This window comes from Carassius gibelio, chromosome A18, assembly GCF_023724105.1.
Source record: "Carassius gibelio isolate Cgi1373 ecotype wild population from Czech Republic chromosome A18, carGib1.2-hapl.c, whole genome shotgun sequence".
Lineage (NCBI taxonomy): Eukaryota > Metazoa > Chordata > Actinopteri > Cypriniformes > Cyprinidae > Carassius > Carassius gibelio.
In genome coordinates, this window is record NC_068388.1 from 4199941 (window position 1) to 4213749 (window position 13809).

The 13809-nt window shown below is 35.3% G+C and overlaps 1 protein-coding gene across 1 annotated transcript in view; it reads right to left on the reverse strand.

Moving 5' to 3' along the window:
* Nucleotides 1-13809, reverse strand: part of LOC127934552 (SH3 and multiple ankyrin repeat domains protein 3) — a 144154-nt gene that overhangs the window by 17903 nt on the left and 112442 nt on the right. Inside the window, exon 13 of the mRNA XM_052532012.1 lies at nt 5751-5826. Coding sequence (XP_052387972.1) covers nt 5751-5826 — 76 coding nt within the window. The remainder of the gene's footprint in view (nt 1-5750; nt 5827-13809) is intronic.

Genomic DNA, 13809 nt, shown 5'->3' on the forward strand with positions numbered 1-13809 from the left:
TCACTGCTATGATTAACTGTTCTACATTTGCATTACGTGGCAGACGCTTCTAAATAAAACAACTGGGCTTCTCATGCTTAAGGCAACACACTACAGATGAAAAGGGTAAAAAAAAAAATGTAATTGACAGATTTCATTGTACTTTTCACAGATGATTAATCGCTATGCATTAAGATAACTGTTCTGTATAACAAGTTTTCTGAAATGTTACGTTTGTATTTGCAAAAGAGGCATTATGCAATTTAATATGCACCAATTTGCGTACATTACTTGAACAGAAATCAGACTACTGAATATTTCATTCATCGTGAACATGTTAGAATGAATGTTTTTTCTCTTTTTATTACTCCAGATATCTGATTTTTTTTTTTTTCACGTTTTAAGGATTTAAATTCTAAATCAGGTGAATGATATATGAAAACACAAAACACATCACCTCATTTATAACAACACCCAATACCATCTAAAAATCTGTTTCATAAACAGAGCATATTAAAGTCCTTGTGAACAGCTGCTTGTGTGCTGATTGCAGAATAATTATCACAAAATGACTAAAAGCTGTCTATGTGATCACATGAGACCAGAGCAACGACTGGTGTCTGTGTCATCAAACTATAAGAAGAAAGCTCATCTCTCTCCCTCTCTTTCTTCATCGTACCCTGAGGGTCTTCATCACTGATGCATTAGGAGTGATGAATCTAATTAAGCAGTGGAGAATCAATTAGATAAATTACAGATGATTCGGTGTCGTTAGCGCCTCGGGTTAACGAAATGCTCTGTCCTACAGAACAGCAGTCACGGCTGTGATAACATCAGTGTAGGGTCGGGCGTCTGGAACTTTCATTTGCTGTGGTTTTGTTTATGAACAAGCTGCATTAAACTGGGACAGTGGAATATTTGGGTTGCATTTCCCATTATCTATTTAATAAATGTACAAGTAAACACTTGCAGTCTGAAATTAAGATAGACACAGTTTTTGTATTACCCAGCTGTATTTACCCGCAACTTATACCATCCAAGTGAAAGATATAACATCAACATACCATAAAAAAAAAAAAAAAAACACCCGATCAATGAGTTGGAAAAAGATCACCCACTCCTAAAATTGACTTGTATACTCAATCAGGTGTAGCTAATCACCTTCTCAATGGCACAACAAGGCCATTTGACTTTCATCTGTGATCAGCAGTGCACATTTTGATTAGCTCAGCATGAAAACAGATTTCCTGGAGCATTTCAGTACGTGGTAGTGCAACTTAAGCAAACAATGAACTATGGCTGTTGAGGCACTGTCAAAATATCTCCAGATAAAGTTGTGGAGATGAATACAAAGACATTTCAAAGGCTTTATCAATGCCTAAAAGCACAGGGAAGTCTATTATTAAGAATTGAAATGTATTTGGTACAGCACAGACCGTCCCTGGATCAGAATATCACTCCAGACTGATGAAAAATGGATGAAAACTGGATGAAAAAGCCAGGAAGAGACTGATCAGAGAGGCGACCAAGAAGCCTGCAGCAACTCTGAAGCAGTTGCAGGAATTTATGTCAAAGAGTGGTCATTGTGTGCATGTGACAACATCACAAAACATTCTCCAAAAGTGTGTCTTGTACGGGAGGGTTGCAAGAAAAAAGCCACTCCTCAAAAAAAGGCCACATGCAGTCATGACTGAACTTTGCCAAAACATTCCTTGAAGATTCTGAGGACACATGGAAAAAGGTGTTATGGACGGACTAGAATAAAACTGAATTATTTGGTCTCAACACCAAATGCTATGTTCTTAATAAATGCCAACGCAATAATGAAATCTGAGCAGGTCTAAAAACTAGGGCCGGGACTCGATTAAAAAATGTATCTAATTAATTAGAGGCTTTGTAATTAATCAAAATTAATCGCATTTTAATCGCAGATAAATATTTGACCTGAGAACAGTGAGAAGTAATTTTTTTTCACATGGATTTATAGTATACCATTGAATAATGACTGAATACATAAGCTTAAGCAACAAAATATTGTTTATTTTTGTTCAACCAAGTCCAGCAGACAAGTGCAATTTTTGCCTTGAAGTGTAGCAATAGCATATTTAGAAACAATTTAGAAATAGTACATTTCAGAAATTCAGGAAGCTTATAGGTGCTGGAACCTTCTGTAAATAGTTTTTTTTAAGTAAAACACAATACTGTCAATTACATTCAGAACATTGGAAACACTGACTATTAGAAAACATCTCTCTGTTGCTTCAGAGGCCATAACATACTAAGTCCAACTCTTAATAACCTTGGCCAAAACAATAAAGAGTTCAACATAAACTGTTGCACCAACACAATAATACATAGTTCAACATAATGTGTAAAGTCCACGCTAGCTGCTATATGTTTTGCGTTGAGGTGATACTTGAGGCTCGATGTGCTGCGGTGATATGCGAACGCTAGTTGGTGCTCCAGTATAATCGGTCCGCCGAAACTCATCCAGTGAGAAACTTTCCGCGATGCAAAAATAAATTATTAAAATGCGGGAATTTTTTTCTGTAATTAATTCATGTTAGTTAAGGCGTCATTTTTTGTGTAATTAATTAATCACAATTAACGCGTTAAAGTCCCGGCCCTACTAAAAATTATATTATTACATTATATTTTATTATATGATATTGGTTTGAGACTGAGAGTACTTTATTAAGTGGAGAACTTTGCAGCAGTATTTTATTTCTTATACTTTTTAATTTTATATTTTATTAAAAAGTATTTTAAAAAAGTGTAAACAAATTGTTAAAAAATGTTTATAGTAATAAACAACCTGCAGTTTAATGTTTGCATTTCTTTCCCTTACTGTACCGAAAATGAACCGAACTGTGACTTTAAAAACGAGGTACGTACCGAACCGTGATTTTTGCGTACTGTTACAACCCTAATATATATATATATATATATATATATATATATTATTAAGTAATAGAACGGCTGCCCCCGCTTATTATCATCGACACCCCATCTTTTTGATTGCCCAGCACCAGGTTCCTGACAGCAGTGGGTGTGTGAGAGGACTGATAATCCCCTCAAGTGCTGTGGGCCAAGGAAGATGAGCCACTGTAATGTAGGCACCACCTCTCATGCCCCCGGACCACAGAGAGGAGTGCATGCGGCCGCCGGACTCCGCCCCTTACCTGGACCCCTCCTTTCTAAACACTGCCCCTCCTTCACGAATCCCACCACAACAAGTACACCACATTTATTGGTGGTAACAAGGACAACCCCCCCCACCCCCCGTTTATTATGGACACTCCTTCCCCTTTGGATTCTTTATTCTCCATTTTGGAAGAATAATTTTGTTTTATTTTCTGTTAAATAAAAGCCTCTCTGAGGCATGAAGCCACACCCACTGTGTCTGTTGTTTGCTCCTCCCACCACAATATATATGTGTTTGTGTGTGTGTGTACATGTCTGGGTTGGTTCATGCCTTATGTAATATTTCAATTATATAAAAGCATTAAACATTTCAAATATTTGTTATAAACTTACAAAAGCCCTCACAGCCAAGTTCAGCTAATTTAGTGCCTAATGATAAGAGAATCAAGTGTGAAAATGAGTATAATGGCCATTAGACCTCAGGAAGAAGGTTTCCTGTAGCGCTGACTTCTTGTTATTGTAGTGCACAGGACTCCCTAAAATGATCTCCTGAGCCGAGGGGAACATGCATGAGTATGTTAGCTCCACTTTTTCCCATGTCAATGAAGATACACCTCTGTACAGCAACATTCACATGTAATGAATACTTGGGAGGAGAGTGAAGATGGAGTTGACAGCACACATTTGACAGCATTAGCTTTTCAGAGCTAGGTCAATGTTCGCTAACTTGTGCTGAAAGAACAGACTTAGCGGAATACAGTTTGGCATACTCACATGCTAACATTTATGGTTTAAAGGGGTAATATGATGAGATTTACATTTTTCATTTCTCTTTGGAGTGTTACAAGCCCCTGTTGCATAAATAAGATCTGTAAAGTTGCAAAGACTAAAGTCTCCAATCCAAAGAGATATTCTTTATAAAATTCTTTAAAAAAAGAAGATTTGCATAATGCCACCCAAATGTTCACGCAAAGAAAGAAGGCACAACTTTGATTCTCGTTGTAGTATTGTTGTTGCTGTACCGTGCCGCCGTGTTGTGTAGATGCTGTGTGTGACAAAACTACTTTGTCTGGCCTTCCTAAAGAGGACGATATTCGCTTCATCATGCCTAGAGTTGATCTGTGCTGGTCGCTGAGGAAATACAGGCTTCTCATATTACCTGAACACAGTTTGGCATACTCATATACTAATATTTACATTTTAAATTGAATAGTAGACTTTACACTTAATTTGACTTTAAACCTAAAACTTTAAGCTTAAAATGAATTTGGAGTTCACAGTTGAATCGCCATCTCTGCAACTTCCAACAGTTTAATCACTGTTGGCTTAAACGCATCTCACAGAGGATTTCAGTAAAGTGATGGTCATTTATTCTTATCTTATGATTTTAACACCATTTGTCTTGTGTGTTTCAAGTCCATTTCAGAAGGTAACTGATTTGACTGGGTGCAGTTCTTTAGGCGGCTGTTCTAGGCCTGTTTGCTGTTGTTGAGCAGCCTGGCAAGAGAAGACGTATGAAGTGAGGAGTATCAGTTTGACAGAGAGACTCCAGTAATTAATCCTCTCTGGTTCTCTCTCTCTCTCTTACTCTATTCCACAACTCATCCTATCTCCTCCTGTGTCCCACATCAGTCTTTAATTTCGAAAACACTTGTTAAATATATTACACATGCAGAATCAATGGAATTACAATAACAGCAACAAAAACTAGCTTATGTGTTGCGGTCTAATATACTAGTAGAACCTTCAAAATTAAATATGCACTAGTCTGATCAAGGTCTATAGCTGCATAGAACTCAAACACGATGATTTTTTTTTTCACAACTCCGACCTGCAACTTTGTACAGTGGAAAGACTTCTTGGGTGTAAATCAAATCATTTAGGCAGTTTTGCAACAATATAAGTTCACAATATACAAACCTTTACTACTTTTGTAGTATAAAAGAAAGAAACGAGAAGCTGTTTGTGCAATGTTGTGAGAAATTGTAGTAGATACCAAAATGTATTGACTTTGAATAAAGTAAATGGATAAAATAATATTATAAAATGATGTATAAAATATAGAAAATACATTTATTTTATTATTTATTATATTAAAGCATATGACATCATATCTTGTTCCTCATATTTATTGGTGAGACAGAATAAACTGCATTCATATCACCTAATTTGATCGTCCCTTGAAACACAGTAGATATTATTCACAAATAGCTTTGCATATCCTATTACACTGTAACACTGCGCATGATGTAAAACATGGCCTCTTCTTTAATAGCATGCTCTGACTGTTGTTTATTACACTCAGCTGTAGAATTTAATATAGTTCTCTGTTCTCAAGGGAATCGAGTACTTAACCATTTATTTTGCACTCTAAAACAAACTGAAAAGAAATATGTTGCATGCATTCAAACGTGAAATGAGGACTAAACGTGTGTTTAAATTAAAAGCAAATATGAGTGGCAAAAAACAAAAACATGACGTAATGTGTGTTCACAATCTATATCCTATAGATGGCAGTAGAGACTCGATCCTTCTAATAACAGACTTCACAGGTTAAGCTTGAACTATTGATGACCAAAATGCCTATATAATTATTTATGCATGCACGCATACTGTATAAACATTACCTATATGAGGTAAAGTTGTCATAGGAGCCCACAGTGTAATGTCGGAACAGCCTCTTGTTTCGGTCCTCTCTCGTCTCTGAAAGACAAACATGACACAAATTGGCATTAATCATCATAACAACTATATTTTTCATTTTAAGTGCCGTTAATCATATTTGCAATGCATTTCAGAGCCGATCACATGTCTCTAATCAGCCTTCTGTGAAAATGTGGGTGTTTGTTTATGTGCAAAAATGCAGACAATCTTAATTAAATGCACAGGCAAGGTCAACTGTATATTTGTGTGTGTGTGTGTGAGATAATGTAGTCTTGTTAATCCAGTCTGAGGTTCTGGCTAATAGGGCTGGTGTCTCAAGCCAGACTAGATTTATGTGACTGGACTTTGGGCTTGGAAATCAATGCGTCGCTTCCCTACAGAAGTCCAATCTGCTGACACACGTATACACACATTCACATTCATATACAAACACACCCCGAGAATCTTACAAATAATGAATCTTACAAACATTTTCTGGCAAGAACAAACAGTCAAACACACGCATTTCTTTCCTTGATACATTAGAAATTGTGTTACGGCGGTTATTGAATTACACTTTGCTCTCAGTGTTATCGAATTCAACATGTCTTCCTCTCTCTCCCCCCTTTCTTAATAAACTCATTGACCCACTTGCTCTGGTCTGATTACTTATGCATATTTCCTCTGTCTTTTTCTTCCGTCCCCTTTCTCCATTCCTTCCTGTATCACACTCTAGTATTCCCTCTGTACATGTCTGCTCTTCTTCAGTCCTCTCTTCATGTGACATTCTGCGGCTGTCATGTGTGTATTTAGTCATATTATAATAAATTAAAGCTCTGAAATAAACAGGTTCAGTGTACTATGAAAACATAATGTAAAACTCAACTTTCTTTCAGCCTAAAAAAGAATGAAAGCTGAATATTATATGTACAACTGCATACATTTATACTACATTTTTGGTGATGTTTACAGTAGGTAAAAAGGTGAAAGCTGGATATATACGTATACTTAAAGATACAGTTAAAACTAATAATACACGTAAAATGTGGTATGCTACCCAACGTTATTACCTCATGTTGCATATGACTTGCTGTACTTCTGACAAAAGACAAAGGATCAGAGAGAGATGATGAAAAATGGTCATGAAAAACTTATTATATCATACATTATATTATTAACAAAAAAGTATGAAGGAAGTTTGACCTAGTGTTCCTGTAGCTGAAGTGGTAGAGCAAGGTTGGGGGTTTGAATCCCAGGGAACAGATGTTAGGAACATTTTTTAGCCTGAATGCAATGTAAGTCTCTTTGGATAAAAGTGTCTGCTAAATGCATACATTTAAATTTAATTTATATACATATAAAAATAAATATAATTGCATAAATCATAAATAAATAAATGACAAATAATTTATGCTAAATTACAGAATAGAAAAACTGTAAATTATAAATTATACAAATCAAATTACAACAATAGATGTTGATAGCAAACAGGAAAACTTGCTTTAAAAAATAACTGAGCTCTTTTAACACAACAGTTCTTAATTCACAATTCCATAACTAAGTCTAAATCTGCCTGCTATGCTCACACTTTAGTCGCTTCACTCAGACTAATGTGATTAATAATTACATTACAGTATATTGGTAATTGACTACATTTCAAAAGAAAGAAGAGAGACAGGGAGAGAGAGAGAGAGAGAGAGAGAGAGAGAGAGAAGCGAGAGTTACATCTACTGACTCAGTGTCCTACTCTGTCACCACAGAACTGAGAAGTTAAAGCATACATTAGCATTTTAATGACTTGAAGGCAAGGAAGGATGCACAGATCAAATTCACAGGAGAGAGAAAGAGGGTGATATATAAGCACACATATAAGCACTGGTATTATTATTGCCTACAGGGATTTGAACACAGACTGAACCAAAAACATTTAAAATATGTCTGTAAGCTTGCACTTTTTGACTTGAACGAGTATGAAACCACCCTCAACATTCTACTGTAACCATTATCAATGTCCTTGCAACCAACCAGCACATCCTAGCATTGCTTTGGGTTTTCCACAAGTAATAGCGACTAATGGTTTCTACTAAAAATGTTACAATTTTCTTGAAAGTTCATGAATAATTGACATTGCAAAGGCGTGTTTCTTGATTATACCTATAATTATACATTATATTATACCTTAATTTAATTTAATTTACATATAATACACTATACAAAATTATATACATTTTATATAACAAACTTTATGGATCATATAAATACATAAAAAAATATATATAAAAAATGATATGAATAAAAATTATACATTCTAATATAAATACACTATAAACCTAATTATAAATGATCAAATTTATACAACTAATTTATAAAAAACATATTTATATATATATATAAATAAATATCTGATTAAAAATATGATTATAATACAATGTGCTGTCAGTGACAGCAAGTTATTTAAATATACACGAAAATCTGATCTGATTTACACATAATGCATAATCTTTACTCATAAATAACTGCACAAATATATAATCAACATATGAACAAGTGCATGTGTGCGCAGGTGATTACACGGGTCCCTGCCATCTTTGTCCAGAGTAAGAATAATGCAAACATTTGTCATTCTTACAGGAAGAGGAGTGAGAGAAAAAAAGAAAGACAGAGAGATCTCTGAGGGCTATACGCAGCAATCATCTGTCAAATGACAAACTACATAAACACAGACTGTATATGAATCAGTCTATTATCTCTTCAGGAATGGGATATGTTAATGCAGTTGTTTGTGTCATATGAATGGCCATATACAGACAGGATCCGGAAATGAGATTAAAAGTTTGTAAAGCACAGCTAAGTCACATCCATTCCAGATAGCTAAATGAAAAACTAGACCATTTATTCCAATACAGTGGCCAAATGAAGACAATCTCACACACACATACAACAAGACACTGCTTCACTGAACTCATAGTGAGATAAAAAGGCTGTCAAGAAAAATTAAGAGTAACCTGACAAACACTCCTGCATAAGAATAGAGCAAAACAACAGCATACAGGAGAATCAAGTCACCTTGGGAGAAATAACCAGTCAGCAGACAATGACTTCAATGGCAAATCACATACTTAGGAAGCAAAAATGACTCTCTGTAAAGCCTTGATACAAAGGTCTTCAGAGTCTCAAAGCTTCATTGTGGTAATTTGGTGACATGATCAATGATTGCAGCATATTGCAGCCTTTAACCAATCACACTCACCCTCATATTCAACAGTCTAATGTGCTAAACGCTTTAGTAAAATATGCTCCTATTTTAAATGAACAGCACTATGCATTAAATGAACTGTCCATATGCCACAGATGGTATGAGATTTTGAAATGAGAGCACACTTAAAGCCATAGAAGTCTAATATGCAGATAAAAAAAAAAACAAATTGATATTTTATATTATTTTAATATTTAATATTATACTGATATTTGCTGCTAATCTCTACCAAATATCAGATGATTAATTGAACAGACGTGTGATTTATTCTGAGTGGGTTCTGTCCTGTTATTTCAAAAGCTTTGGCCAACGGAGACTCACAAGGTTTAGAAAGCCAAGACGATAGTCCACTTAGACTCAAACAAACCACACTTACTCTAAAACACACACACACAGTGCAGTAAATAGGTTAGATCAATGGGGCGGCAGGTCTCTTTCCACGCTTGAGCAGAGTGTTCAGAAGTACAATAGCTGCTGATGTGATTTCACCATTACCTCACGCTTACACTCTCTCCCTCCATCCTTGACACTTTTTTTTTTCATTTGTCCTGCTTTCTCCCAGACATCTCTCTGTCTCTCTATGGCCTCTGGCTGCCCTGCATGGAGCCGACCCAGTTGTTTTGTGCCGAGATGAAAGAAAGGGGTTGCTGTGTTTGACTGTCTCTCTTACAGCAAGCAGCCCATTTTTCCCAAGTCATAAGATGTGGATTATGAATGGTGAGACCTGAGAGAGATGAATCTAGGAGACTTTCCTTCACTAAAAACATACAGCGGTGCACATGAGCAGTAAGCAGCACTTCAGCAAAAGCTTTCCTATGTAAGGAGACTAATGGTAACACTTTAGAATAGGGAACACATATTCACTATTAAATAAGAGGATTCCCTAAACAAACTCCTAAATTGCTGCTTATAATTAGTTTATAAGGTAGATGTTGTGCTATGGAGTAGGGTAAAGGAATCTAGAATATGGTCATGCAGAATAAAGCATTAATATGTGTTTTATGAGTACTAATAAACAGCCAATATGCTAGTAATATGCATGCTAATAAGCAACTATTAATAGTCACAATTGGACCTTAAAATAAAGTGTTACCAGACTTACTGAACATATGTGCAGAAATTCCTAAATTTTTATCTCTGGCAAAAGGCTGAAAATTTTTAATCAACCCTTCTCTGTCACTTAATGACTTTTCTGCTGATGTGACAATGATTGTGTGAACAGAGAGAGAGAAAAAAAAATAATCAATCAAACAATCAAAAATGTATGCTAATGCAGAAAATAGGTCTATAAAAACCTTTTTTTCTATATTATTATTAATATTATTTTGCATTTTATAAACAACAAAACAATACTACTATACATGCTTTTTATGTAAGGCCTATCTAAAACTTAATGATAGTTTACGATTAGTCAGATTAATTCATAAAAAGTAATAATAATTATTATTATTATTTATGAGGCACATTATTATTTACGAAACTCAGGGATCCTTTAAAAACTTTACACTCAGATTAATTAATAAAAAGTATATTATTATTCTACTATTAATAACAGCAGAAGTAAAAATAATGTAATATTAATTACTGTTTATATAGTGCTTTTCCAAAACTCAAGGATACTTTACACATTACACATATTATATCAGAAAAAAGTTATTAAAAACAAAGTTATTATTAAATTTATTATTCAACTACTACTACTACTAATTGTGTTTAGAATGAGCCCTTTGAAAACTCAAGGGCAGTTTACAATCAATCTGTCTACTACACTGTATATACAAGCACTATGTTATTTTGTGTGTGTGTGTGTGTGTGTGTGTGTGTGTGTGTGTGTGTGTGTGTGTGTGTGTGCGTGTGTGTGTGTGTGTGTGTGTGTGTGTAGAGAAGTGTAACTCTGTCAAAATCCAGGACTGTTATCTCATCAAATGCATTGTCATGGTAACTCTGGAGGCATGGCAACACAATAACAGAGAATCACCAACAGCGGCACTGTGAGCCCTGGGAATGAGTTCTAACCTCCCAGAAATGCATCAGAGCAGATTACAGGCCTTCATTAGATTCCACGCTCTCACCTTCACCCGCTCGACAGTCACACCAAGCCAAACCTGTCTACGCATCAACACATCTGATCATATGACACACCTCATTCACTTCACTTCAGGCTGTGCAGCCAGGCACATAATCATAAGTGGTGTTTGATAATGCCAGCATCACTATTCCTATCTAAAGCCATATCAAAGAACCCACAATGTAAAAAATTGTTTTTCAAAGTTATAATGTAACAAATATCACTGTAGTATGTTTTATAAGAACAATATTTAAGAACAACATTTGATTTAATGTTACTTGCCATTTCTTGTAATTCATTGTAAAACTTACTAGTCATTTTCTGAGTGAAAATTATTTTTACACCACATTTCTTTTCTCTTGATTTCTGCAGCCATGCAGAGCACCCTAAAAATCTTGAAATGCTTTAGCAACCACTTGAAACACACTTGCAACCACATTGCAGTACATAGATACAAATATAGTTGGATCTGTTATATAACTTTCCTTCCAGGATAAGCATGGTTAAACATATACATCCATATGCAGACTATCCTGTGTTTCCCATGGTAACTATCTCTGAGTAGTATGCAAAACAGCCACCGTACAATGAAATCACATTTAACCTGCAGAAAAGAAATTAATAACATGAAAGCTAATTTTAATGGAATACATTCCTGCTGTTATCTCACTAACTTCTCTCTTACTTACTGATGATATCTGTCTCTCTTTCATCCTTCCTGATTTTCTAAATGCACATTTATTCATTTGCCAGAAGTTTTTATTTTTATTATTATTTTTAATCTAAAGTGACTTACAGTGCATTCAGGATATACATTTGATCAGTATGAGTGTTCCGAGTGTTCGAACCCATTACCATTTAACAGTATGGTGTCTTCTAAGAAATTAATGCTTTTATTCAGCAAGGATGCATTAAGTTGATCAAAAGCAAAAAGCATAAATACTGTTACAAAATAATTATGTTTTAAATAAATGCTGTTTTCTTGAACTCTCTATCAAAAGTTCAGGAAAAAAAATGTTACAGATTCAAACACTTCTCAGTATGTTTTTGACAATCCTTTTGACAACCTGACTGGGTCTGACATATTTTAACAGAGTGACAGTGATACGAAAGACAATTTAACCCCATTGACTGTTTTTAGCCTCGCAGAAAGAAAAAATGATACATTTTAAAACTTATCTTCTAGACCAAAACATTAACTCAAGAAAATGTATAAGTCTCCGTGTACTGGAGAAAATATGCATGTACAGTATGTGTGTGTGCGACACAGATATGCTTATCTCAATATTCAGTGTTTCACATACACTATCAAAAATGATTTCCCAAAAGTTGTAACTGGGGTATTTTATTTTTTTTTACAAGAAAATGGTATTTTAGTTGTTCTATTTAAAAATTTCACATTTAATTCAGTATGTTACTTTTGCATTGTGAGATTTACTAGATATTTCTGACTGAAAACAGTCTTCGCACCTTTTTCCCCAGTGTAATAGCTTTGTTCCAAAAGCTAGTGAGCTACACTTATATATTATTTGTAATATTACCCAATGTAATGTAATAACGGCACTATTCACAGAATCTAAGCGCTGTTGTCTATGTAGCACATTCCAAGTCAGACACTTATCAGAATCCTTTCCGTAAATTTGATCCCTTAGAAGACAGCTGCTGATGTATGCAGTAGACTCAACATCTCAGCACGGTTTGGAACAAAGCTCATGTGTAAGAAGCTGAGATATAAGCAACGGACCAGGAACCTACAACCCTCAACACACAGCAACACACTGCACACTAGCTGAGAAGCCATTGGGGACATGCTGAGATGACCTCAAATGGATAAACTATTTGTAAAGAACTTCTTATTTTATTTTATTTTTTTATCATACACTTGAAATGTTAATGATATATTGACATCTGAATTAGAAATACACTTTTTTTCTGGATTTTTAAATCCAGAAATCTGGTCATGGTCTGTCCTACTGTAGATGGCTTTATAAATCATGCTCTTGGGTCATATATTAAAAATAAAAATAAAAGTATTATATTTTGCTCAGTAAAATGGTAAAAAAAAGACCTAAAAGTAACTGTAATTTGAAATCAATTGAGGTGTATCAGTGTGTGTGTGTGTGTGTGTGTGAGAGAGAGAGAGACCCTGCTGGGAGAACTGAATGAATTTAAAGGTACCGTATTTAGACACTTACACACATTCTAAAATTACACAATTACAAGATGAACTACATTTAAAAACACAAAAAGAAAACAATATGCTAGGATGTTCTGGGTGCGTGCTAGGATTTTTATGTGGTCTTCTGGTTATTACTTACTGACCTCAGTCAAAAGAGCTCACCACTCTATGTGTAACCCTGCCTGTCCTAACCACCCTGCTCTGAACGGGATGCGAACCTGGGCTGCTGGCGTGGGAGGCGGGCACACTAACAGGGATACTAAAGACTGCAGCCTCTAATGTTAGTTGCAAGTGCACCCCTTGAGATTAGGGGAGTGTGATTTGCCTGTGTAGCTCTTACCAGCTGGTCTCCGTTACACTCACCCTCCTAAACCTCACTCCCATCCGGGTCATGGCACCAATGTAACTACTGTGTGTCTCTTTGATATTCTGGTCTCTCGCAATGTATCAGGTCTCTTCTTTAGTGCAAGTAAATGGGATCCCCCCCCCCCCATTTTATTGCCCACAAGTGAAAATTTTAGGTCTGATGGTTTGGAAAAG